The sequence below is a fragment of the Theropithecus gelada genome, chromosome 18 (genome assembly GCF_003255815.1).
Source record: "Theropithecus gelada isolate Dixy chromosome 18, Tgel_1.0, whole genome shotgun sequence".
NCBI lineage: Eukaryota > Metazoa > Chordata > Mammalia > Primates > Cercopithecidae > Theropithecus > Theropithecus gelada.
In genome coordinates, this window is record NC_037686.1 from 72,051,036 (window position 1) to 72,078,497 (window position 27,462).

Genomic DNA, 27,462 nt, shown 5'->3' on the forward strand with positions numbered 1-27,462 from the left:
GTACAGTGGCCGGATCTCAGCTCACTGCAAGCTCCGCCTCCCGGGTTCACGCCATTCTCCTGCCTCAGCCTCCCGAGTAGCTGGGACTACAGGCGCCCGCCACCTCGCCCGGCTAGTTTTCTGTATTTTTTAGTAGAGACGGGGTTTCACTGTGTCGGCCAGGATGGTCTCGATCTCCTGACCTCGTGATCCGCCCGTCTCGGCCTCCCAAAGTGCTGGGATTACAGGCTTGAGCCACCGCGCCCGGCCGCTGTTTTACTTTCTTATCATTTGTGTGCACTGGAGTCGCACTTCTAATCTCCTTCAAGAACTTGTCCTTTGCATTCACAACTAGGCTAACCATTTGGTGTGAGAAGCCTAGCTTTTGGCCTGTCTCGGTTTCTGGCATGCCTTCCTCACCAAACTTAATCATTTCTAGCTTTTGATTTAAAGTGAGGGACCTGTAACTCTTCCTTTCAATGAAACATGTAAAGGACATTGTAAGGTTGCTAAGTGGGCAGATTTCAATATTGTTCTGTCTGAAGGAACAGGGAGGCTGAGGAGAGGAGAGACGGGAACGCTAGGTCGGGGGAGCTGTCAGATCACAATTAAGTTTGGTGTCTCACGTGGGCAGCTATGGTGCTCCAAAACAATTGCAGCAGGAACATCAGAGATCACCGATGACAGATCACCATAGGCGATAGAAATGAAAAGTTTGGACGACTGTAAGGATTGCCAAAATGTGACAGAGACATGAAGTGGGCAGGAGCTGTTGGGAAAATGGTGCCAATCGACTTGCTAAATTTTAGGCAGACTTGCCACGAATTCAATTTGTGAAAAATGCAGTATCTTTGAGTGCAATAAAGTGAAATGAGTAAAATGCCTGTGTATAGCAACCAGTTTGAGGACTACTTCACGGCACACTGGTAGCTGATGGTACTTAGAAGCTGCCGGTTTTGACAGAGCTCACCTGTGAAGTGGTGATGGCTGGCTCGCCGGGGCCCAGGACCTGTGCGTGGCTGGGAGCTCCCTGTGGGGGTCTTTCGTGGGCTCCAGGACCTGCGGAGTGTGAGTTGCAGTTCGGTGGACAAACATGGCCAGGACAGATTGTGCTCCTGGGGACTGGGCACCTTCCCCTAGAAAATCAGTGACGTGGGAAACGGCTGTATTAGTTGTGAGTGACGTCAGCGAGTGTGGTTCTCAGCAGTCCTGTGACAGGCAATGCTACTCTTCCATTTATATTTTTAAAAAGAATAACCTGGTGGGGCTTTTAAGCTTTGGGGATAAAATAAACCAGAAAAACAAACAGCTTTTCTTGATAAGACCGATACATACCCCAGGTCTTCCTCCCTGGAACTGTGACTGGTGTTGAGAGGTTGAAAGAGAATGGCCTGCACCACACCCAATGACCGTTCAGCTTCCCTCCTTCCTGAAAAGCTTCCACCGCATTTGGCGAGACTCCACGTGCTATCCCATCCTTTCACTCAGTGAAAATGAATGAAAATGGCCAGGTGCGGCAGCTCACGCCTACAATCCCAGCACTTTGGGAGACCAAGGCAGGTGGATCTCCTGAGGTCAGGAGTTCGAGACCAGCCTGGCCAACGTGGTGAAATCCCGGCTCTACGAAAAATACAAAAATTAGCCGGGCGTGGTGGTGGATACCTGTAATCCCAGCTACTCGGGAGGCTGAGGCAGGAGACTCACTTGGACCTGGGAGGCAGAGGTTGCAGTGAGCCAAGATCGCACCACCGCTCTCCAGTCTAGGTGACAGAGCGAGACTCCATCTCAAAAAAAAAAAAAAAGAAAAAAAGAAAAATCAAAAACCTAGTTGTAAAATGTAAACTTGAAGGCACCTGTAGTATTGTACCATAGACTGTTTCTCACAGATTAATTTTGGTGGAGTTTAAACGTTGTTAGAATCAAAACGAAGGCACTTGTGTTAGAAAAACAAACGAAAAGCCCTGACGAATGGAACCAGCAAAGGCCATGAAGGGAGATTCCCACGTACATCTAATAACAAAAAATATGATAGAAGACTCTGCAAAACTCAAAATCTTGCACAAAGACCAGCACAACCTGACACAAAAAATACTTCTGCAAGGACGTCTGCCCAGCAACTGCCTATCTAGCCTCGGACCAGCATCACCCTCGCTATTGATCTTTGTAGCCCGGGATAATTCTTTCAAAATAATTGTCATCCTCCTAATTTTCCCTTTAAAACCCTTTGTCTTCCTGTACCTGAATATGCACGCAATTTACTGTGGTATGTGTATTCCCATTTCAATGCTTTATTCTTGGATAAGTTACTTCTTCTTTGAGTGACCCTCTCTCTGCTCCTTAGCCTGATACATATGGTGTCAGAAATGGGACCAGAAAAATATCACCATCGGAATAAATCATTTTTTATTCCCATTTTTTGGAACCATTGTGCAGTATTTACTTCAGCTCTTTGAGCTCTTCACTTCCACAACTTGATTTTTCACCCTGGTGAGTCCTTTCTCAGGCTGAGCCTTTCTCTTTGTGTTGGAGACTTTTTGATGCTACTCAGAATGTGACTTGGATGAGGCTGCCTTGATGAAGGACCGCACATCCGGCCCGAGATGATAAACAGGCTTTTTGTCTTCTCTGCGAAGTCCTTGCTGGTGCAAAGGCATAAATCTTTCTGGGCTGAATGCTCTGATTTGTACAGAATTAACATTCTCTCTGTAAGGCATGTCTTTACTTGTGAATTCACTTTTGATCTGCATGCCTAGTTTAATATTTTGTTCTATCAGGACACCTAGGTTAAAATTTTTGTGAACACTCTTACCTTGGTTCCTTTTGACTTGATTCGAGTCTTTCCCCTTGATGGTTTTTTTAAATGTTCTGAGAACAAAAATAAACATTCTAAATGATGGGTGCAGAATGGCTAACTAAAGGCCACTAGGGCAGCCGCTGCCATCTCAAACACGGCCTAAACTCCTGACATTCCCTGGCTGGATTTGTAGATTTTCTTTGCTCTCAAGAGATTAATAAGAATTGAATGAGATTCTAAAACATTAAAGTATGCCAGGTGTGCTGGGATTCCAGCCAGCTACATGTAGTGGCCCATTCTCATGCACATTTTTTAAGTGATCGGCAAAATGACACCAAGGAAAGTCCAGAGCTCAATGGCAATTATTTGAACTCTCTAAAAAAGCAACCCTTTCGAAAAAACAACCTTGCAGCAACAGAGTTAGCATGGAGTCTTCGAAGGTCTCTATCTCTCCTCCCACCCTTTTTTCTTTTTTGCCTATTTTGAATTTTCTGACTCTTCTGCTGGTGTTGAGATGAAACTCACTGCTTATGGCATTCTAGCCAAGATTTTTTTCAAAGTCTTAAAGGGCTTTCAAATTAACGGTGTTAGAAATTACAACAGCTCCATGGTAACCAACAACCTAGACACCTTTTAGAGACATCAGTTTAGGTTTGACAAACAATTGCTTACGCTGATGGAGCACTTAATTGAAAAATTAATAATCTAAAAGAAAAAGAACTACATATTTATAATGTTTATAGAAGTTAGGCTCTCAAATTACAGAGGTCAAAAGCTGGAACTCAGAGCAATAATGTAAGGTATCTCTGTCCAGCATAAAAATTGTATTACTTTTTCTGCCATGCAGAGTCCAAAAAGAAAAAGCCAAAAACAAAATAAAACCAAAACCCTGCTCCAATGCTTCCTGCCCACATCTCTAACCAACCAAACAAGACCAGCAACCAAAAGACATTTGCTGCTAGTTCAAGGCTACCTGGAGATTCTTATACAATGCAGTCAATCCTAACTAAAATGTTTTTCCTTTTATAGACAGATACAGATACAGATACAGATACAGATACAGATACAGATACACATACAGATACAGATACAGATACAGGGTCTTGCTCTGTTGCCCAGCCTGGAGTACAGTGGTGGGACTACAGACATGCACCACCAGACATGACGAATTCTGTTGTCATTGTTTTGTAGAGAGGGGTTTTACTCTGTTGCCCAGGCTGGTCTAGAACTCCTGAGCTCAAGTAATTCACCTGTCTCAGACTCCAAAAGTGCTGGGATTACAGACATAAGCCACCATGCCTGGCCCACCTAGCTAAAATGTAAACAATTGAAAATTTAGCCCTAACCTCATTTGAAAATGAGAAACAAAAAACAAACAAAAACAAGGTGGGTGGGGGTAGAAATGGCATTTTTTATTTTTATTTTTAAACTGCATGGAAACTGTTTACCCAAAATTTTGGTCCAGAGCCTTCATGAGATTTCCTATCAGAGTAAATAGCACAAAACTAAAAATCTTGGTCCCCTATTGTATTCGTTCATTCTTGCACTGCTATAAAGATACTACCCGAGACTGGGTAATTTATAAAGAAATAAGGTTTAAGTAACTCACACTTCCTCATGGCTGGAGAGGCCTCAGGAAACTTACAGTCATGGCAGAGGGGAAGACGCATGTCTTACATGGTGGCAGGCGAGACAGAGCAAGCAAGAGCAGTGAAACTGCCTGACAAAACCCTCAGATCTCCTGAGAAGTCACTCACTATCACAAGAATAGCATGGGGAAAACTGCCCCCATGATCCAATCACCTCCCACCAGGTCCCTCCCTCAACATGTGGGATTATAGGGATTACAACTGGAGTGGAGATTTGGGTGGGGACACAGAGCCAAACCATATCACCTATGTTGGAACAACACGGTTTTCTTAAAGTATTGATTTGCCCTTAGGAAAACTGCAAGAGGTTTTGATGTTTAATCCTGAAATCTGTTTCTTTTTTTCCCCCCATTTTTTGTAGAGATGGGGGGGTCTTCCTATGTTGCCCAGGCTAGTCTCGAACTCCTGGGCTCAAGCAATCCTCCTGCCTTGGCCTCTCAGAGTGCTGGGATTACAGGCATGAGCCACTGGCCTGGCCAGCTTTTCCTGATGTGTCTGGATTATTCTGTGTAACCAAGAAAATTCCTGTGCTGTTACTAAGAGTCATGTAATTCCCTGCTCCAGGCACTCCTTTTCTTGTTTACAGTCCTCTATAATAAAGTGAACACTCGTAACCCTGGACACACTCTTCCTGTGTCTAATTAAATTCAAGTACCCTTCTCTTCAGGTTTGACTTCTGAGCTATCTAAGGAGAAGCAATCACACAGCAGGAGGTTTTTCTTTACTTTTGGTAACTGGCCTAAACACAAGACATTTTTACATTTAATCAAGCTAGATTTGTTTCTTATTAAGTTTTTGATTACTCAGGAAAACTGAGCTTTAAATGGGTTAAGGCTTTTACATTCCTGTAATTTTCCGTACTTGCTTTTGAAGTATTTTAACTATCACTCTGCTTAAATGAATGGTTAATATTTTACATGACTTGTAGTGTTTTTTTTTTGAGACAAGAGTCTCACTCTGTTGCCCAGGCTGGAGTGCAATGGTGTGATCTCAGCTCACTGCAACTGCCACCTTCCAGATTCAAGCGATTCTCCTGCCTCAGTCTCCCCAGTAGCTGGGATTACAGGCACCCGCCACCACACCTGGCTAATTTCTGTACTTTTAGTAGAGACAGGGTTTCACCATGTTGGCCAGGCTGGTCTCAAACTTCTGACCCCAAGTGATCCACCTGCCTCAACCTCCCAAAATGCTGGAATTACAGGCATGAGCCACCGCACCTGGCCCTGTGATTCTGTTTTGATCAAGTGTTTTAAACTTTTTGACATATTTGGTAAGTTTCCCAAATACCAGAATACCAAATTAAGTCTTTTTGACCTAGAACTAACTTTTGGATTTTCTAGTTGTGCTCCTGGAGAGACTCACATATCTCTCATCTTCTTGAGACATTAAATAATTAGGCTTCTTTGGTAAACTGCAGGGAAGTGTTGTCAAATGATAAGTGATACTAGGTCTTCTTTCAAATACATTTACGGGTATGTTGTTGATATGTTTCAAAAATCATGTAAACTCATAGAAATCTAACATGTTATCAGTCATAATTTTGGTTGTTATATTACATTTTTTCTGAAGTTGTATTTGTATGGCTATGTTATTAATGCATTCTAAAGATGATATGAAATTTATAAGTTTCATGGTCCTGATATCAGTCCAGCTGCCTGTCATGATTCCAGTTGTTCTCTTAAAACGTCATATGTTGGCTGGGTGCGGTGGCTCACACCTGTAATCCCAGCACTTTGGGAGGCTGAGGCAGGCGGATCATGAGGTCAGGAGATCGAGACCATCCTGGCTAACATGGTGAAAACCTGTTTCTACTAAAAATACAAAAAATTAGCCGGGCATGGTGGTGGGCGCCTGTAGTCCCAGCTACTTGGGAGGCTGAGGCAGGAGAATGGTGTGAACCTGGAAGGTGGAGCTTGCAGTGAGCCGAGCACCACTGCACTCCAGCCTGGGGGACAGAGCGAGACTACATCCCAAAGAAAAAAAATGCCATATGTTACATGTAAGTAACTAAATTTCCTTGGTAATTAGGAATTTTCATCAGATTTTTAACCATGGCCATTTTAAGCTTTTGGCTTCCCTACTAATTATTTTCAATTATTCCCTAGAAGTCTTTGCAATCAACTACAGTCCCAATTTGCCTTTCATAAAAACACTTGCAAGAATTCTTGGACACAGATTTCTGAAAACTTTAAGATCATGAACGGAAAAGGAATTTCCAGAACTCTGATGAAGAAACTGACGGGTCCGTGGCACTGCTAACCAAGATCACGCAAAACAAAATACTCATTATATGAAATTTAAAAATTAACACAGATAATGTTTTAATGACTTTTTCTTGAAACATTTTTAGTTCTTTACCTACAGGTTTTATTTTCCAGATTTAAAAAAATTCTCTCTCAAAAGTTGTCTATAGTTTACAACAATTTGGTATAGTTTAGTGAACAAAGGTGGAGGCATTTGATTTTTCTGTCTACTTGGTTCTTCCAAAATTTGGAAACTATTCACGTATATTCTTAGTTTTAAGTACAATATAATTATTTATATAAGTTCAACAAAAATCTATTCTCTCTTTACAGCAGGGTACAATTGGAAGCATTTGATTATAGTACAGAAGTTTTGACTGAATATCATATTTGAAGGTATCCAGAGAAAGCCTGGTTTTAAGGCTTTCCAGCCTTACAATCAGTAAATAAAAATTGTCATTTCCTGGCAGGCCCAGGAACATTCAGATTGTAAGTACAATCGAAGATCTGCCCAGGTTTGGCTTTCTAGCCTCAAGAGGTTTTTAAATCTGATAACCTATGTGATCAGTGTAGGGAGAAAAAGTTATGTTTCTAAAGAAAAATTATCATACCCTTGTTAGTAGACTGTAGCTCTGAGCCTTGTTTTCGAGTTCTTGTTATCTACCTGTAGAATGGGCTAGTCCTGAATTCTCCTAATTTTCTCCAATGTTTGGCTATAATTCTCCAACTAAAAACTAAAACTGCTTCTCTCCTAAAGCCCTGTAAGATGAACCTAAACACATTTTAAGAAACAAGCCTCAGGCCTGATGTATGGTCCACACATAAGGTTCACCAAACCGCTTGATGCCACAACCAGAGATATTCAAGCTGCAAACTGGAAGGAAAAGTTGATGTTTTCATGTTGTAAACATAAACAGTTTTTCCCTAGACATTGGAACAAGACTCCATATCACAAGGAGACCCTAACTCCTCAACTCCTCTTAATGTCTATCTTTTACACTTGACAGGATAATGATGAAATTGAAATTTCACAATCAGTAGCTTCTGTTGGTAACTTAACAGAGCATAACCTTTAAAAATCCTTTAGTAACACCTATAATCCCAGCACTTTGGGAGGCCGAGGCGGGTGGATCACCTGAGGTCAGGAATTCGAGACCAGCCTGGCCAACCCCGTCTCTACTAAAAATACCAAAAATTAGTCGGGTGTAGTGGTGCATGCCTGTAATCCCAGCTACTCAGGAGGCTGAGACAGGAGAATCACTTGAACCCAGGAGGTGGAGGTTGCAGTGAGCTGAGATTGCACCACTGCACTCCAGCCTGGGCAACAAGAGTGAAACTCCATCTAGAAAAAAAAAAAACAAAACTTAGTATTCATTGATTAAATAAGAAAATGCCTGTGCATTTCTTATTGTGGTACCTGGATCAATTCCTCGGGGAAAGTTGAGACCCACATACACAAAAGAAGAAAACAGGCCACATCATTCAAGTCTTACCTAATTCCCTGTGGTCGCTGATTCATTCCCTTGTCTTTAAGCCTGCCGGGTTCATGGATGCAAACGGGGATTGACATATTACTATTAATTTCACTTTTTATTTCCCCTTTTTGAACTTTGTATCTTTTCCTTGTCAACTTTTTTTCCATCCAGGATACACAGGAATAAAGATCATGTTTTTGAGATAGGGTATTGCTATGTTGTCCAGGCTGACCTTGAACTCCTGGACTCAAGCAATCTTCCCACCTCAGCCTCCTGAGTAGCTGGGACTATAGGAATGAGCCACCACGCCTGGCTACTTGTTAACTGATTCGCAGAAGTACAACCCCTAACAGTATAATGCTGGCCCAGCACTTTCAGATGATAGCAAAAGATCATGGAAAAGACAAAATTGAACTTAACAATGCACTCCAGGTAGACTTATCCAGGGAGCCACTCCCTTCAAACCTCCCTTGCTGCTCAAATGTGTCTAAAAGGGTTTTGACACTGGATCCTAGTCAGCAATCATTCCCCTCGAAGTGGGGTGAGACCACCAGCAACGACAGGTCCATCTCAGCACGGAGAGGCATCCAACCCTAACCACAGGGTGTACACAACATGCTTGTACACAACACCCCTGACAAACACAGTCAGGGAAGGCCATGAAGAGAGGGTTCTCATGCTTGCACACCTGGTAACAAAAACGATGACAAAACTCAAAATCTGGCACTAAAGCTATCATAACTTTACACAAAAGGTGCTTTGGCAAGATCACCTGCCCAGCAATTGCCTGTTCAACCCCAGACTGGATCGTCCTTGTTACCGACCTCTGTACCAAGGACCATTATCTCAAAACAATTACGTGATTCCTTCCCCCTCTGAATGTGCAGCCTTTACTGTGGAATGTATATTCCCGTTGCAATGCTCTATGCTTGAAAAAAATATCTTTTTCTTTGAGAGAGGCTTTCTCTGTTTGTTCTTTAGGTTGACAGAAGTATTGTTTTCTCACCTGTGCCTAGTGAGCTTTGAGGTTCAACAACTGCTGTCCTTCCCCTTAACCTCTTTCTGTCCCGGCCTCATAGCACGGACGCTCGTATGCCAATCAAACAACACAGGTGAGTTTGGAGGAAACACACGTCAGTGAGGAAAAGCGACCAGAGGCTTCACCGAAACCACCGAGACACCGATAAACCTACAATTCCGGGGTGTGAGATTCCTCCTTTCCCCTGGGCCACTATGTAAAGGTGACTGCATTACAGTCCATACCTCTTATCTGTGGCCCCAGTATCCTTTTTTTTTTAAGACAGGATCTCGCTCTTTTGCTCAGGCTGGAGGACAGTGGTACAATCACAGCTTACCGCAGCCTTGACCTCCTAGGCTCAATGGATCCTCCCACCTCAGCCTCCTGAGTAGCTGGGACTCCAGACAGGTGCACACCACCACACTCAGCCAATTTTTTGTAGAAATGAGGTCTTGCTATGTTGCCCAGGTTGGTCTTGAACTCCTGGGCTCAAGCGATCCACTGTCTCGGCCTCTCAAAGTGCTGGGATTACAGGCATGAGCCACAGTGTCTGGCCCAAATCCATAGTTCTACACATGGAAAGTTTTGTGTACTTCATTTGGCAGGAAAGTCTAACCTGAACTGGCATGAGACTACCCATGATCCTTTTCACCCTGCTTGTATTTTGCTGCAGGAGCATCAGTTTGATGAGGGTGTCGCCCCAGGCCCCCAAATGGAACATGCACACATCACTTTCCTAACATCAGAACAATTCAGAATTCTGGGAAACACATCTGTTTCTAAGATTCTTGACTACGAGGTGGTGGCTTATGCTAATTTTCCTGACTGTGGCCTCACTTTCTTCCCAATAAATTTGTTTCAATCTGTTGATACTAATGTTTTATTTCATGATACCTGTAAGATAGCTGATTTTAACCAAAGGTAGCACACCAATTAAAGACAAGGTAAGTTTCATTTGCTGTCTAGCATCTCTAATTGGAAGACCACAGGGCATCTATCCAGGTTGGAGTTGTAATCGTCTAGGGATGTCCACATCTGTTTACCTAGATCAGTCTGTCAGTTCCATCAAGGTCTGCATTTCAAATCCCTAAATAACACATGGTTCTTCCCCTTTTACAGAATTATGTTTTCAAACCAAAGTTCACACGCCGCCGGTGGGAACAGGTTCAAATAGGGAATGCTGATACATGTCAACATCCTTTGAGACAAACCTGTTCACCCCTACTTTCTCTCTCGCAGGCGCTGACATCACCCAGGGCTTGCGCTGCTGGGAGTGTTCAAAGGAAAACTTGAGAAACATTAAATTTAACAGAGTTTAACTGAGCAAAGAATGATTCAGGAATCAGGGAGCCCCTCAAACCACAACAGGCTCAGAGAGACTCCAGTGCCGCTGTGTGGCCGAAGACTTACGGACAGAAAAAAGAGTGAGGCACAGAAGGCAAATAGCAGGCGGCTACAGCTCGCATGTGGCCTATTGAAACAGAGTTTGAAGAGGTGACCACCTGTGACTGGTTCAAGAGCAGGTTATGCCCTGTCCACACATCCAGTTAGATTACAGATCACTATGTACGGAGAAACCTACAGGCTAAACTTAAGAGTATGTAAGGAGGCAGCTTCAGGCTACATTTGAGTAGTCTGTCCTTACAGTGTCAACGAGGGGTTCATGGGAATTCTTCATCATCCAGTGGCCTTGTAAATGTTGCCCATGCTTTTAGTTTTGTTACCTGGTTGCTCTGTTTTATGGGATTGTGAGAAACTGAAAGACTGTGACTGCTGGTGCCATTTTCCCACAATCTCTATTTTTTTTTTTTTTTTTTTTTTTTTTTTTTTTNGGCAGGCAGATCACTTGAGCCCAAGAGTTCAAAACCGGCATGGGCACCACGGTGAAACTCTGTCTCTATTTATTTATTTATTTATTTTTATTTTATTTTATTTTTTTTTTTTGAGACGGAGTCTGGCTCTGTCGCCCAGGCTGGAGTACAGTGGCCGGATCTCAGCTCACTGCAAGCTCCGCCTCCCGGGTTTATGCCATTCTCCTGCCTCAGCCTCCCGAGTAGCTGGGACTACAGGCGCCCGCCACCTCGCCCGGCTAGTTTTTTTGTATTTTTTAGTAGAGACGGGGTTTCACTGTGTTAGCCAGGATGGTCTCGATCTCCTGACCTCGTGATCCGCCCGTCTCGGCCTCCCAAAGTGCTGGGATTACAGGCTTGAGCCACCGCGCCCGGCCCACAATCTCTATTTTTTAAAAAATTAGCCGGGCGCGGTGGCAGGCACCTGTAGTCCCAGCTACTCAGGAGGCTGAGTCAGGAGAATGGCATGATCCCGGGAGGCGGAGCTTGCAGTGAGCCGAAATCGCGCCACTGCACTCCAGCCAGGGCGACAGGGCCAGGCTCCGCCTCAAAAAAAAAAAAAAAAAAATCCCATAAACGCTCTCTCCTGAGCGCCGCACGTTTTCCTTTGCAGTCATGGGGGCAGGGGCTGGAGAAGGCAGCAGAGATAGGTAAAACCCCACAGCTACAAAAAATGCACTCCTAACAGCAAGTAATGGTGAGGGCTAAAAGGCACTGTGCCCATTCTGTGCCATTCTAATTACCAAATGTAAACGGTTTTCAGAAAACAAAATTTTTATCTGAGGAATGTGAGTCCTTTTAATTATCAGGCCGAGAGAGACATTCAAATGAGGTGACAATCACGCCCCACTACCCCCTTGACCTGTGTTCATCTCTTTAAACTGCGCCCGGTGGCAACAGCGCCACAAACAGCTATAAATTAACCTAATAACGCCACACTGGACACTACACCCACACTCAACAGCTTAACAACAGAGTCAGTCACTAATCAATATTATTTCTGTAAACCAGTGAAATTCCTGACAAACAAGTTCCTTTTAGTCGATTCCCTGGCTCCCTTTCTTGCCTTTAAAACCCACTGCTAACTGCTAATCGGAGTACACACTCAGGGTGCCCTGAATTTCTGCTCCTCAAGGGTGGCCCAAATAAACTCTCTACTTAAAGAAACTGTGCCTCCGCTTCCTTTTAGGCCGACAGTTTCCAAAATGTTTACTAACATGAGAAAAGCCACCATATAAAAGTGAGGGGAAAAGGCAAATACAGAATAATCTCAATTGTACATAACATTTATATATGTAAGGACAAAGATACACAGAAAAAAAAGAACTCGGGCACGTATTAAGGCTAAAAAAGTAAAAACAGTCCAGAGCGGCCTGGCTCAGTCCAGCCTCCCGCCTCGGCCTGCCGAGTAGCTGGGACCTCAGCCACGGCGCCCGGCTAAGTATTAATGAATCTATTTTAGAGATGGGGTCTTGCTATGTTGCCCAGGCTGGTCTCCAACTCCCAGGCTCAGGTGATCCGCCCGCGTCAGCCTCCCAAAGTGCTGGGACTACAGACTGGGCCGCCCGCCCGCCAGCTTAATTCACGTAAACTCCCGACAAACGTAGAAACTGGCTCTCCTTTAATAAGACACTTGCGGCTGCTGCTCATCAGGGTTCGCCCGGGGCCACTGGGACCACGCGCCATGCCCGCCCTCCCGCTGCGGTCGCTCGGATTTTCTGAGCCCACCAGGCGCTTCCGGGCGCCTTGCCCCAAGCGGGCCCACCGCCGGCGCGGGCCGAGGGCGGCGCACCTGCCCCTGCGCTTCCGCGTCGAAGGGGAGGTTGGAGGAAGAGAAGACCACAGCAGCTCCCGCGGCGTGGGGTCCGCGCTGGACACGGAGCTGGACACGAGGCGGGGCCACCCGGACGCCAGCAGCCTCAGGTCTCTCTGCCCGCGGCGCGCACGGCATGCCAGGACCCGTAGTCTCGCGACATTGGGACTCGCAGTGCGCGACGGAAGTCGAGGAGAGCGGCTCGCGGTGCATGCCGGAACTCGTAGTCTCAGGAGGCTGGGTCTCGGCGTGTGACGGGGTAATAGGCCGCAAGCTTGCGTTGAACGCTGGGACTGGTAGTCCCGCCATGCTCTGCCCGCGATGCACGCCGGGATACCAAGTTCCGAGCGCGCCAGTACTGTCGGTGGGACTGGGAGACAGCGGGCCGCGCTGCATGCCACTGCTCCACGGTGCCGGCTCCCCGAGGAAAAGTAGGGCGCAGAAAAGCAGTACTCCGCGGCCGGCACGCAGGCTTGGTCCCAAGACGGAGCCGGCCCCGACACTCGCGCGGCGCTCGTGTTTACACGCGCACGTACGCACGCACGCACGCGGCGCCCTTGCCGTGACGTCACGCGCCCTCCAGGAAGTCGGCGCGGGCCAGGCGGCGGGTGGAAGCCGGTACCGAGAGGAACTACAAGCGTCGCTGCCTCGGTCGTGCCGCCGCGGTGGGCGCTGCGCTCTGAGCGCAGCGCAGGCCCCGTAGCGACCGCCCGCCCGCCCGCCCTCTGTCCGCGATGGAGGTGCCGGCCGCGGGCCGCCTTTCCTCCGAGGGCGCCCCGACGGCGACCGTGGCCGAGGTGCGCTGCCCGGGGCCCGCGCCGCTGCGCCTGCTGGAGTGGAGGGTGGCGGCGGGCGCGGCCGTGCGCATCGGCTCGGTGCTGGCCGTGTTCGAGGCCGCCGCCTCCGCGCAGCCCGCTGGGGCCCCTCAGTCTCGTGCAGCCTCCGGGGGCTGCGTGCGCCCCGCGCGGTCGGAGCGCAGGCTGAGGTCGGAGCGTGCGGGCGTGGTGCGGGAGCTGTGCGCGCAACCGGGCCAGATGGTCGCTCCAGGGTGAGTGCGCCGGGCCGGGCGGGGCCGAGGGCGGGCGGCTCCGGGGAGGGGTCCTGGGGGACCGCCCGGGCTGCTGCGGCCGCGTGGGCAGGGGCGCCCAGGGGACGGGGCGATAAAGCGGGACGCGGGCACTGCGCTTCTCCCCTAAAACTGGATAGTCACCACCTGTGGTTTTGCCAACGGGGAGCATTTTGAGATGAAAGGGTCCTGCGTAGCGACACGAAGTTACTGTTTGGGAAAGCGATGGTGTTTGTTTTTTCCTTCTGCAGTGATAGTCCCCGCCCCTTCCTTTAGCTCCACCTTTGTGACTTGGGAAAACTCATGGGTGGCTGTGAGCACAAGAGTCATCAGGCAGGCTCCAGACCTGTTATTGATGGGCGTGTGCACATCTTTAAATTTTTGTAAACTTTGTGAAACGCAGTTGTAAAACCTGGTGCAGCTCTGTTTCGCGGCTAAGGAACGGGCGGAACCCAGGCCTGCAGCGAAGGCAGTGGCCCCGTGGTTGACCACAGTGGGCATTGTTGCAGGTGATGTGGGCGTGTGACAGACTCCACAGCTGTCCGTAACTGTGCTCTGACCCCAGAACCCCTTCTGGGATGTGTTTCCGTAACACCGAAGCGTCCAGCCGTGTCTGAATCTACCCTTGTGTTTTGGGATGAACAGGCATGTGGCCGCGCGTGTGCGCCTGGCTGTGGTGGTTTTGATTGTCAGAACAGAGACTCCAGGGAGAGGTGGGCACTCCAGCCTGCAGTGGGCCGGGCGTGAGCCCCGTCTGGGAATGATGCCCCTCCTTCGGGGGATGCCAGTCTCTCCCTCCTCGGCAGCCGCCGTTCCTCGTCCCTGTGGCTTGCCCTGACCCTGTGTTGGTTGAGAATCTGCTCTGCACCTGGTTCCGCAGGAGTAAGGATTGGGACAGGAGTCTTCCTATCACAGCCCCAAAACGTCCTGGCTCCGCTTCGTTTGGAGACAGAGCCTGGGTCCTTGACCCTCTGCACGGGCACCCACTCCTGTCCCCTGCGTGCTGGTGGGTGGGGCTGGGAGGTTGAGGGCCGTGCCTCCCAGGAAATGCCTGCACGGCTTCCTCAGTGGGCACTGGTCATACCTGCGAGGATCGTGGAGGCAGACCCCAGTGCTGGTGTATTCCCTGGGCAGAAAACCCCAGGATCGAAGAGCCGTACTGATGTTTCGTTCTGTTCCTCTGATTGTACAGAAAGGGCCACTTTGACCTAGACAGGTGAATAACTTGGTTATGTGACTAGGTAGTATTGAAACTCCATGTTCAGTCAGTCTAGTGAATAAAACCAACCCAGTGCATCCATCAGCTGGCTAATTAGTTTGATGACGGGTTCCCAGCAGTCAGTACTGTTTTACAGGGAGGTGCTGTTTGAGATCTTGGGGTACCTCGCAGCAGTGGTTCGTCACAGGGCCCTTTGAGACACTGACGTGATGTCATTTCTCCTCGGAGCGTCTGTGTGGCACCAGGTCTTCCTCTAGTTCCAGGAGGCTCGTCTGTCTGCCTCCAGTCCACTGGTGGCAGGTGAATCCCTGACTTAGAGAAAGCCACAGGCGGTGTTACCTGGAATTCAAGGTGCCTCCTTTCCCATTTCCGTGTACTCCTGTGGGTTTGTGGACAGGGGTTTTGTGAGCATTCTGGGGAGTGTGGTGGTGTGACGTCAGCATTTCCGGAGGTGTTCCTGCCCTTGCAGTGGGCACGGGTGCCATAGATCCAGGAAGGAGCGGCTGGAAGGGCTTTAGTCTGAAGCCCTGTGTGCGTGTGCCCTGGCAGTTCTGGTCGTCTGTTTGGAATCAGGTTCCTGCCTCGCGGTTGTTAGCTAGCTGAATGCGGGAGGTGCATTTGCAGCAGGAGTCCATGCTGCTGACAACGGCTCCGTTCGGTCCCGAGGACGGTGCCCTGGCTTGGCGGGCTGCCGTTGGGAGCCGGTATGTGTTGGCCTCCCCGAAATGCCTGCTGCACCTTGGTGGAACACAGTTGAAAATTACTAGATTAAGTCACTTGTTGACAGATTTTGTGAACAGGGTGGGGGTTACACGTGCGTTTCTCTGGCAGCACACCTGTGATGGGAGTAGCGCCCTGCAGTGTAGACTTGTGGCTTTGCCGACGTCTCTGTAGAGAGCTGCAGGTAGAAATCTCCGCAGCTTTTGCTTGAAGCCCAACAGTGACGCATCTCTCCAGGACATGAGTTCCAACTCAGCAGCTCTATACGGTTTGCAGCTGGCCTTCGAACAACTTGGTTTGGGCTGCGAGGGCCACCTTTATGTAGATGTTTTTCAGTAAATTGTCTGTTCTCCGCATCTGTGGGTTCCTTGCCTGACACTGTTTGCTGGGTGTGGAGCCCAGCCTGTTTATACAGAGGGCTGACTTTCTGGATCTGTGGGTTCTCCAGGCTGACTGCGGGACCTGAGTATCTGCAGAATCTGAAGGAGTCCTGGAGCCCGCCCCCCGTGCAGACGGAGGGACTGATGATATCTGGAAGTCTTCCCGTAACAGATTGTGCCGCTTTTTGATGACATGGAGAATATTGGACGTAATTCCATCCTGATGTTGGAAGGTGATGGGCATGAGTTTAGTTCTCGTCCCTGCGACACCTCTGGGACGTTGGCTGGTGAAAAGCACCTCCCTTCCTCCAGAGAGCCTGCGTCACAGTACTTTCACTTGAAAGGTTTTTCCCGTGTTTTTCTTTTTTCTCTGATTACTGGTGTGGCCATGTCCAGCAGCAGCTCCACGATTCTCTTCTGTGATGTCACACCGGTTGGAGGCTGGAAGGTGAGGACGTCAGGGAAGAGGAACTGCCTTAAACCGTGTGTGACTCTGCTCGCCAGCCCAGGTGTTTGACTTTAACTGAGCAAGTTCCCAGAATCGCACAGGGGCTGTTTTAGAATTGACTTATCTTGATCACCTCTAAAAGTTTTCTTGAAGTTGCAGGTTCCTGAGATCTTTATCTGGGAGAGCAAGCATTTGGTTGAAGTTTGCTTTAAATGTTTGTAGACTGATTATTGTGTATTGATCCTTAGAGCACCCCTTTTAGGTTATGCAAATAACATGCACTTGTACAGACCAGCACGGCAGAATCCACAACTGCTTTTGAGGAGGCTCCGACCCTGGCTTCAGCTCATCTGTGAGTGAGGGCCAGGGAGGTCCGGAATCTGCTCCTGGACTTGTGCTGAAGAGAGTCTCCCACTTTTAACACGGACTCCCCTGGCGCTGATGGACCCCGTGGCTCCTGGTGAGAGAGAGCAGGTCCTGCCCAGCTGACGGGTCAGAAACGCAGGTGTCAGAATCGGGGTTTCGGGGTGGCTGCCTGAGGAATGCGCAGGCGATCTGACGTTGGAATTCTGGCTTGGGTGAAGCCCTTGATGTGGCCACACAGTTTTGGTCCCTCAAGGGCTTACTGGGTGCCTGTGTGCCCTGGTGGCTGCTTGGTCAGGGCCTTTGGAGAAAGTCTTGGGAAATCAGGCTTCCGAGGGTGGCGTTGAGGACATTGCTGATGAGGTGTGGAATTGGGGGGAGGACAGCGTGGCTCTCTTGAGGCTCGGTCTGGTCGCTGTGTTCGCCCCGCGGGCGTTGTGAATTAGTTTCCCGCCCAGGATGGTTTTGGGACTGGGAGGTGCCTGCCCCGTTATTGTTCCTTCATCTTGATGCTTTCACAGGGCTTATAAAAATACTTGTGTTTCAGGAATAACGGGAAGTATCTTTGAAAACAGCTAAACCGGAGTTTGCAGAGAGCAGACAGCGGCAGCAGCCTGAGTATACTGAGCTCCAGCATCCGCCCATGTGCTGTCAGCTTAGTGAAGGTGGCTCCTGACCCTGCTGGCCGCCGGCTGCTTGACAGTAACTTGTTTAGCTGAGACTGTGTTTGAGAAACTGAGAGGTGTGGTTGTTGCTTGTACACGAGCAGCCAGCACGCTCAGTACCGAGGAGCAGAGGACGTGCTGGTCCTGAGCGTAGATCAGAACGTCAGTCTAAACAGTTCTTTATAGCACGGAATTTTAGCAAAGAAAGAATCCCACGTGGATATGTGTGAGTGAGTCTTGTGTAGCCTGGTGTTGGTTACTGAGGCAGAGCACAGCGGAGAGAGGTAATGGAACCTGTGGCCATGTAAAACCTCCCTCTGTAAATAGCAGGTGTGAGTGAATCTGTGAAAAGCACCAGCATCAGCCAGGCAAGGTGGGTCCGTGCCCTTGTTGCCTTCATTGTTGTTATCAACTGCATTCATCCTAACCACATGAGTGGTTATTTTTAGACAAAGAACCATTCTGGAAACTGAAAAATACTGCATTTGGGTGAAGTTACAATAGTCACTAGATTGTTGTTCTGATCTTTAATAAGATTATATGTTTTTGTCAGGCTTCATCCTATCTGGCAGAAGGGCCTCCTCACTCTATAGGAAAGAAACTGAGGTTCCAAGAAGTTTGGACCTGCCCTGTCCCTTACGGGGTGTGAGGGTTCTGTTGAGGAGGACGGTGCAGGCACCTCGTGGTCTCTAGTCCTTGTTTCTCCGCGGTGCCCCTTATGGCGTTTGATGGCCCGGGTGAGAACGGTGCAGGGACCTCGTGGTCTCCAGTCCTCGTTTCTCCGCGGTGCTCCTTATGGCGTTTGATGGCCCAGGTGAGGACGGTGCAGGGACCTCGTGGTCTCTAGTCCTCGTTTCTCCGCGGTGCCCCTTATGGGGTGTGAGGGTCCTGGCGAGGATGGTGCAGGCACATCATGGTGTGCTCAGGGCCTTGAGAGAGCCTCCGTCCTTGGTCCTCCGCATGCTGCTCTCTGTAGACCGGGTTTCAGCCATGGAGGTTCCTAGTGTGGGGGGAGTAGCTAGCACAGTAGCGTTTAGTGGAGTGCAATTATTTTAATAGAAAATATTCTGACAGGTCACCATCTTTCAGAAACTAAGTCTTTCTTTTCCTACAGATTTCTTTGCTTTGGTTTTTTTCCCAATCACTCACAGGGAGATATTTAAATCTCCAAAGAAAGGGGAAATTACCTAAAATAATCAGGGAGCCTGCGGTGACCAGTGAGAACTAACAGATGGAGGCCGTGTGCGAGGGTTGATGACGTCGACTGGCCTCACCTATGCCTTTAGCTGGTCGGCAGGAAGAGCGTCTGCATTGGCCAGTGCGGGGTGTGAGGGTGCTACAGAAGAGCAGGAGAAACATTGCTGAGTAAAATGAAGATCATTCCAACAGTAACAGTATTTCTATCTTTATTGCTTTGTAGATTTTAGAATAGGAGTCTTTGAGAAATAGTAATGAAGTTAGAATAGGCTACTACCCAAGATTAGTCCCCCCAGTTTATTCTGTGATTGGGGAGTAGAAGCTTCGGAAATTCTAAATGTGGTTCAGTCCTGCATGAACGTCGTCATCTGAGGGTCAGGTCCTGGAAATAAGGAGAGTTCGTTTTCATCCGGGTACCGAGAATCTTGATGAACTGGTAAGTCTTTTAGAATAATTTTATTATTAATAATTCTCATAATTAATTCCCTAGAATAACTTTATTCTTCCCTGTTGCTGCCTGCACTATGTAAAGAATGATGCTTTAGAAATGATATCTGTGTCTGAAATGCGGGGGTTGCCGGTTTGTCACCCGCGGACCGTGGGTAAGGTGCATTTCAGGTGCTTTCCTTTGTTTTTCCCACTTTTCACCTAACAGAAAACCACTGGGCCTGTTCCTTCCTTGGTTGTGTTCATCTGTGATTTACCTTTGTCGTGACTTTTAGGTATCTCTGATCTAATCTTTTAGATAAAGGCCTTTGGAGCGTGTCCGCCTGGAAATAGCTGGTAGGTTTCAGAAATGTTGTGTGTTATCAGATTTGCCTCCATTTTCATGGTTCCTTTAAAGTTAGTTTTGAAGTGGGTTACGTGAAATCATCTAGTATCTGGGTACAGAAGAATGGATGAATTCTCAGTTTTATGTGTATTTTAGAAGTGCACAAATATCAAAACTGAAATAAGTTCTTTGTCTCAGAAAAAGTGCTTTTTATATTTCGCGGAGAAAGAGACTGTAGACAGAATGGAACCGATGAGTTTCAAAGGATTCAGGTGATATTTTTTAAAAGATAAATGTACCTTTTAAAGATTATGAAGAGATGGTCTTGATAGATTTTTAAATATATATTTAGCATCATGTATGTATAAAATTCCTTATAATTTTAAGAGGAACTGGAGCTAAAATTTAACTCATTTAATATTTGTGATATTTTTGAAGTAACTTTTCAAAGACTAATTTTCCTATGGTGCTTTAAATGGTGAATAACGCTGATGTCATACTGTTTTGGTGCATTTTTTGTGCTGTGAACCGGCGGGAATGACGGAGTTAGCGAGTCGGTACCCAGCATCGGGTTGACTTTCAGTTCGCTGGTGGGCCTGCTCCGTGGCAGTTGGCTTTTTGTCCTGAGCATACCACCAGGGGTTAAAGTGTTTTCACACTGGAAGCATTTGATACCATGGCTCCCTGCGGTCTGTTGAGGTTCTGAGGCAAGGACCTTCGTTGCAGGTCTGTTTAGCCAGCAGAGAAGGCAGTAGGGTCTGAATGGTGTGGTGCACGTGGCACCGCGTGGTGTTGAGCCCTGCTGGGAACTGATTTTGCTGGGTGACTTGCTCTAGACCACAGTGGCAGTGTTGAAGCTTCCCCGCCGTGGCTCTGTGTGGATGTGTGCCACGTCGGGCATCGGGCTGGACTGCCCTTGTTCCTTCTTCACATTCCTCAGACGTTGTGCTTTACAGCCACAGCTTCAGGAACCGCTGCCAGAGCCCCGCTGTGCAGGTTCTCCTGGAGGGCTGCGTGTGGGCTTTGGGCGACTGAACCAGGTGCAGAGTGTGAGCCACAGCTGACGACTGCACTCTGTGTGCACAGCACTGGACTCCAGCCTGGGGCTGGTGCTGGAGCACCCTCCTACCCCTGTGGCTACACAGGAGACAAAACAACAACACTCGTTCCTTTCACGCTGTTTGTTTGTTTTTTGTTTTGAGATGAAGTTTCACTCTTGTCACCCGAGCTGGAGTGCAGTGGCGCGATCTCAGCTCACTGCAAGCTCCGCCTCCCGGGTTCACGCCATTCTCCTGCCTCAACCTCCTGAGTAGTTGGGATTACAGGCGCCCGCCACCACACCCGGCTAATTGTTGTGTTTTTAGTAGAGACGGGGTTTCACTATGTTGGCCAGGCTGGTCTTGAACTCCTGGCCTCGGGTGATCCACCCGCCTCAGCCTCCTGAAGTGTTGGGATTATAGGCGTGAGCCACCACACCTGGCTAATTTGTGTATTTTTAGTAGAGCAGGGTTTCACCATGTTGGCCAGGCTCGTCTCGAACTCCTGACCTCAGGTGATCCACCTGTCTTGGCCTCCCAAAGTGCTGGGATTATAGCCATGAGCCACCGCTCCTGGCCACACCCAGCTAATTTTTGTATTTTTGGTAGAGATGGTTTCACCATGTTGGCCAGGCTGGTCTAGAACTCCTGACCTCAGGTGATCCTGCCTCAGGCTCCCGAAGTGCTGGGATTACAGGTGTGAGCCACCACACCCAACCACTTGGGCTCTTTTGGGACATAATTTTTGACTTCAAAGTTACAGTAACAGTGCACAGAATTCTCACACCAGCTTCACCCCAGATTCCGCGAATGTTAATGCTCTGCTGAGTTTGCTTATCTTTGCCCACGCACACGCACGGTTTTCTGGAGTTGGAGAGTTAGTTGCAGGTGTGATGTCACTTCACCCCTAAATACTTTAGTTTCCTGAAAACAAAGACATTCTCTTACATGATGGCCGTGCAGTTACCAAAATCAGAAATGAACGTCCACACAGTGCGGTTTCCTGCTCTGCAGATTTCCCGGCAGTCCTTTCAAAGTCCTTTGTAACAAAAGCAAACCGTGGGCCCCACGTGGCGTCGCTGGTTGAACTCTCACAAGTCAGCTCCTCCATCCGTCTTTCTTTCGGTATCATTGCCTGGTTTTGTAGGACGTCCCTCAGTTAGATCACAGCAATGCACTCTGATAAGACTGTCCCAGACCCTGTGTTCGGTGAAGTTGATGTCTGTTGCAAAAAGTTACTACTTTTCCTGTTGTGATTCAGTAACTTGAAAGATATACTTTGTTGCTACATAAATACCTTACATTCTTACCAAGCTGACCCACCCTTTTGGGTATCTCTCAGTGATTCCTGCTGGAATCGCTTCATTTCTAGGATGATACTCCAGGGGTGATGTTCTCCGTTCCAGCATTTCCTCTCCATTTTTTGGTTGGCTTTCTGCCATAAGAACAAATAAGGCCGGGCATAGTGGCTCATGCTGTAATCCCAGCATGAGCCGTTCACCTTGGGAGGCCAAGGTGAACGGATCACCTGAGGTCAGGAGTTTGAGACCAGCCTGGCCAACATGGTGAAACCCCATCTACTAAAAATACAAAAATAGTCAGGTGTGGTGGTGCGCACCTGCAGTCCCAGCTACTCAGGATACTGAAGCAGGAGAATCACTTGAACCCCAGAGGCAGAAGTTGCAGTGAACCGAGATCACACCACTGCACTCCAAACTAGGTGACAGAGCGAGACTCGGTCTCAAAAAAAAAAATAATAATAATAATAATTAACATGCCTATTTAGCAGTGCAGGCTCATGGCTTCTTATTTTATTTAATGGCTTATAGTCTGTTATTGTTCTTATTTGCCTTGACACACAGTTTATCCCAGCTGTGGCTGGCGGGATCCCCGTGGTGCTGGTTCCTGGCGGCTGAGCACTGCCACCTTGTGTGCATAACAGATTCGTGGCTGCTGCTCTCCTGGCCACAGTCCTGGAATCAGCCATTCTCTTAACAAGTCGTGCATCCTCTTAGTGGAGAATGGCATTTGGAAACCCAAGGTCTAGGTGCAGAAAATACACTCTTCCCTCTAAATACATTTCTGTACTCAGAATGTTGGAACTTAGGGAAGACCCTGGAGCCCTCCTGATCTGTAGAAGGAAGGGTGAAGGTTGGACCCACCTGGAGCCGATGCTCAGAGGCGATGGCATCCGTGGTCCAGGCCCAGCCCATAGTCCTCTGTGCTGTGCCTGTGCCCTCGGACCTCCCCGAGGAAGCTGAGAGCCCAGACCCCAGAGAGTTTGGTGCTTCCTACACTTGGGTATTTTGAGGAAGATAACTTGTTTAGAAATTGCATATCATGGCTTTCTTATGGATTTTCTTTAGGACAAACCAGAAAACGTTTATTGGTGACTGATTTGACTTTTTTGGGCTGAGCGCTTTGGTTGGGGTGTTTTTACGCTTGTGTATCCTGTGTCCGTGTTAAAGAATCCACAATGTGTCGCTCCCCTTTTTAAGGTGTGGAGACATTTCCCTGCCTGGAGCGTGGAGGCTGGAGCGGAAGCGTTCAGGGCTTTTCACCCCTGTTTTGTGTCAGTGTCTGCAAAGACGAAGTGTAGAAATGACTCGTGTTAAGAAAGGAAATACGTTGCTCTCTGCTCCCTGTCTGCAAGCAGATTTCCTGGCCTTTGCACACACAGACATTCTGAGCCAGATGGCCTGGCTGGCAGTGTCCTGCATGCTGTGGGATGCTGAGCAGCGTCCCTGCCTCCAGGTGTGACCTCCGGGAGTGCCTCCAGCCACTACAGGGGTCCTGGGGGAGCAGAGCCTCCACTGGAATAAGACAGGCAGAGCCTTTCGGCCCCAGTACAGAAAATTACGTGACTCTGATGTGGCCAGTATGCGAACGATTTTCTACGGAAGGTCTGCGTTTGGTCCACGTTGCTGAGAGCCTGGGGGGTGCTGCCCACGTGCACTGGCGCAGGTGCCCTTGGTGTCAGGAGCCGGCCTTGGCGCTGCCACCGGGACCTTGCGTGGTTGTCATTTCCAGCCCTCACCTGCTTCCTCCTTGTCTGTCAAGACCCAGCTGTTACAGCTCGTGATGCTGTTCTAGAAGCTTCCTTCTTCATATAGAACTAGGCATCTGCTGTAGTCACCCTGCCTGTGGCACCTCGGTTTTGCAGTGGCTCTTGTCTGACTCGTATTACGCTGTTGGTGACAGCAGGCAGTGCACGCCTAGCTCAGCTTATGGTCAACTTTTTTCAGACCTCAGGCTGAGCTGATGGCCCGAGGGAGGCTGTTTGTGGGAAGCAGGGCCAGCTCACACTCGCTCTTAGACCTGTGCTGGGGAAGGCAGGTGGCACCTGGCCTTGCTACCAGCCCTTCTTTGGAGCAGGAGGTCCCCGTCCTTGGTGGCAGCCTAGGGTCACTGTGAAAAGGGGTCACACAGCATCCCAGGCAGAACTTGGGCTGGGGGGAGAGTGGACAGCTCCCAGGGTGGACTCAGGATGGGGAAGAGTGGACGGTTCCCAGGGGAACTCGGAGTGGGGAAGAGTAAACGGTTCCCAGGCAGGACTCAGGCTGCAGGAAGAGTGGACAGCTCCCAGGGTGGACTTGGGGTGAGGGAAGAGTGGACAGCTCCCAGGGTGGACTGAGGCTGGGGGAAGAGTAGACGGTTCCCAGGGTGGACTGAGGCTGGGGGAAGAGTGGACAGTTCCCAGGGTGGACTGAGGCTGGGGGAAGAGTGGACGGTTCCCAGGGTGGACTGAGGCTGGGGGAAGAGTGGACGGTTCCCAGGCAGGACTCGTGCTGGGGAACAGTGGACAGCTCCCAGGATGGACTGGAAGTAGGCGAAGAGTGGACGTGGACTCAGGGTGGGGAAGAGTAAACAGTTCTGAGGGTGGACTGAGGCTGGGCGAAGAGTGGACAGCTCCCAGGGTGGACTCGGGGTGGGGAACAGTGGAGAAAACCTTTGCCGAACACACACTGCAGGCGTTTCGGAGCCTTTTATCCGTTTGTGTGAAGCCCCCACTGGCTGGAAGGTGCCCCCCTCCCCACGGAGTTTGCTGGACACCTTGGTTGGTTGTCGGTTGGTCATGACTTTGAGTCTTTCTTGACTGCTGTGTTCCGTGTGTTTACGGTGTATGCCTGATAAGTTCTGAAGTCAGGTAGTAAAAGTTCTCTGTTGTTTTTCAGAATTGAGATTCCAGGTTTCTTGAATTTCCGTGTAAATTTCAGAACCAACTTGTCAATTTTTACAAAAAAAAAAAACCACTTATTTATTGGTTAAGCTAGAGACACCCCAGATCTTTCTTCATGCTAACATGTTTAGGAGAGATTGGCAAAATCCTCCTAGACCATATTTGAGGATTCCTGAAAAAAATATTTTCCAAGCCATAGTTTTAGTTTAAAAAATGAGCAAAGCAAATAAATACAAACTGCCCGTTAGCTGTGCACATGAAGGAGAGGTCACAGCAGGAGGCAGCAGTGTCCTTCTCGCCCCGTACGTGCTTCCTCCTTGCTGAATGAGCTGGTTTACCCTGTGTCTTTAACACCTGCAGCCAGCATTGCGAGGGGCACACACAGACTGAGCCGGAAGTCGTCAGGTTACAGAGACCTGTGAATCTTCAGACCTGAGCTGCACCTGCAGCCTTGGGGCAGGAGCGTCGGGTGCTGCCGCGGTCGCCTTTCCCTCTCTTCACCTTGCAGGGGGTAGAACAAGGAGTCCACAGCATGCTGGTGTCCTGTGTCAGGCAGAGGGTAGAGCAAGGAGCCCACGGTGAGCTGGTGTCCTGCATGGGGCAGGGGGTGGAGCGAGGAGCCCGCGGTGAGCTGGTGTCCTGCGTGGGACAGAGGGTGGAGTGAGTAGCCCGCAGCTGGTGTCCTGTGTCGGGCAGAGGGTAGAGCGAGGAGCCCCGCCGTGAGCTGGTGTCGTGCGTCAGGCAGAGCGTAGAAGGAGGAGCCCGCGGTGAGCTGGTGTCCTGCATGGGGCAGAGGGTGGAGTGAGTAGCCCGCAGCTGGTGTCCTGTGTCGGGCAGGGGATAGAATGAGGAGCCTGCGGTGAGCTGGTGTCCTACGTCGGGCAGAGCGTAGAAGGAGGAGCCTGCCGTGAGCTGGTGTCCTGCATGGGACAGAGGGTGGAGTGAGTAGCCCGCAGCTGGTGTCCTGCGTGGGGCAGGAACTGTGCAGCGTTTTCTTGCAGAAGGCTGATGGCAAAATGATGTCAGCTGGAGACCAGGGACGCTTGTTAGAGGGGCTGGGGCTCCCAAGTTGGGTTGCTGCTAGGACTGGAGGAGCAGGGCCTAGGGGAAGGATGTGGGGCCGTTGGGAGGATTGGGTTTAGGTGTTGGTGGTGGGGCCACAGAGCCCTGTGGGTGGACGAAAACAGCTCAGCCGGGGAGTCGGCGGTGGGGGTTGGAGGGTGCCAGGCACCGGGGAGGAACCTGGATGTGGACATCCCGAGTGCAGCTGTGATGGCGGTGGGGACACAGACTCCTGGGCTGGGATGGCCCCCACAGCCTCAGCAAGCAGGGAGCAGGTGTCCCTGAGACCTGTAAAGCCTGGTGGTGTCTTTGACCAGGTGCCATGACCGGGAGGGAGGATGGTCCAGTGTGGGGTTTGTGTGTTCTTTTTCTTTTTTTTCTTTTCTTTTTTTTTTTTCAGAGGTTGGGTTTTTTATGTTAAGTCTGCTCATTTGGGCATTTTAGGGCAGAACTGTAATCATTCATCGTAAAGTACTTTGATAAAATTAAAGAAATCATACTTGTCACCTTAGAAAGTTTAACACATATTTTCAAACAAAGTATCACTATTTTGTTGTCTGGTTTAAGAAAAAACCTCATAAGGGCTGAGTCTCCTTTGTCCAAACTGCTTGGGAACAGAGAAGTGTTTTGGATTTCTGGATTTTTTTTGGATTTTGGAATATTTGCATATATACGTGACGAGATGTCTTGGGGATGGGACCCGAGTCCAAGTGCAGAATCCATTATGTTGCATATGCACCGTATACACACAGCCCGAAGGTAATTTTACACAACACTTGTAATAGTTTCATGCGTGAACAGAGCTTTGACTGCTGCCCTTCCCACAGGGTCAGGTGTGGAGTTTCCCGTATGCTGTCATGTCCGTGCTCAGGAGGTTTCATATTTGGGTTGGGAAAGCCCAATCCGAATGTGAAAATTTAGATTCTTATAACCAGTAAGAAGCAGTTTTTAAAACTATTTCTGAGAATTTTGGATTTACAGAATAGAGTTCTCGATAGAGTTCTTGTGATTTTTTTTCTTTTTTTTTTTTTTTTTTGAGACAGAGTCTCACTCTGTTGCCCAGGCTGGAGTGCAGTGGCGCCATCTCAGCTCACTGCAAGCTCCGTCTCCTGGGTTCACGCCATTCTCCCGCCTCAGCCTTCTGAGTAGCTGGGACTACAGGTGCTGCCACCTCGCCCGGCTAATATTTTTTTGTATTTTTAGTACAGACGGGGTTTCACCGTGTTAGCCAGGATGGTCTCGATCTCCTGACTTCGTGATCCACCCGCCTCAGCCTCCCAAAGTGCTGGGATTACAGGCGTGAGCCACCACACCCGGCCTGTGATTTTTTTAAATGACTCTTTCTCTCTTTCCTCTTGTTTCTTCTGATTCTGACTTAGGTGTGTCTGGGTTTCCTCCTGGGGGGCTGGTGGGAGGCTCTGTGTGAGCTTGTGGGGGCCGGGAAGTGTCATGGGTCCTGGGGTTGGTGAGGGCAGAGGAGGTGCAGGGGCAGGGCCACCTTGTCTCGCTCTCCTCGCAGGGTCAGGATCAGG

At 49.0% G+C, this 27,462-nt stretch overlaps 2 protein-coding genes across 2 annotated transcripts in view; one reads left to right on the forward strand and one right to left on the reverse strand.

Moving 5' to 3' along the window:
- LOC112611537 overlaps nt 1–13,345 on the reverse strand; it is a 35,643-nt gene extending 22,298 nt beyond the window's left edge. The window contains exons 1-2 of the mRNA XM_025365471.1: nt 12,995–13,345; nt 950–1,115 (exon numbers count right to left, since the gene is read on the reverse strand). Of these exons, the coding sequence (XP_025221256.1) occupies nt 950–1,115; nt 12,995–13,217 (389 nt within the window). The 5' untranslated portion in view covers nt 13,218–13,345. The remainder of the gene's footprint in view (nt 1–949; nt 1,116–12,994) is intronic.
- A 39-nt stretch (nt 13,346–13,384) lies between these two features.
- CTDP1 (CTD phosphatase subunit 1) overlaps nt 13,385–27,462 on the forward strand; it is a 64,941-nt gene continuing 50,863 nt past the window's right edge. The window contains exon 1 of the mRNA XM_025365037.1: nt 13,385–13,869. Within this exon, the coding sequence (XP_025220822.1) occupies nt 13,556–13,869 (314 nt within the window). The 5' untranslated portion in view covers nt 13,385–13,555. The remainder of the gene's footprint in view (nt 13,870–27,462) is intronic.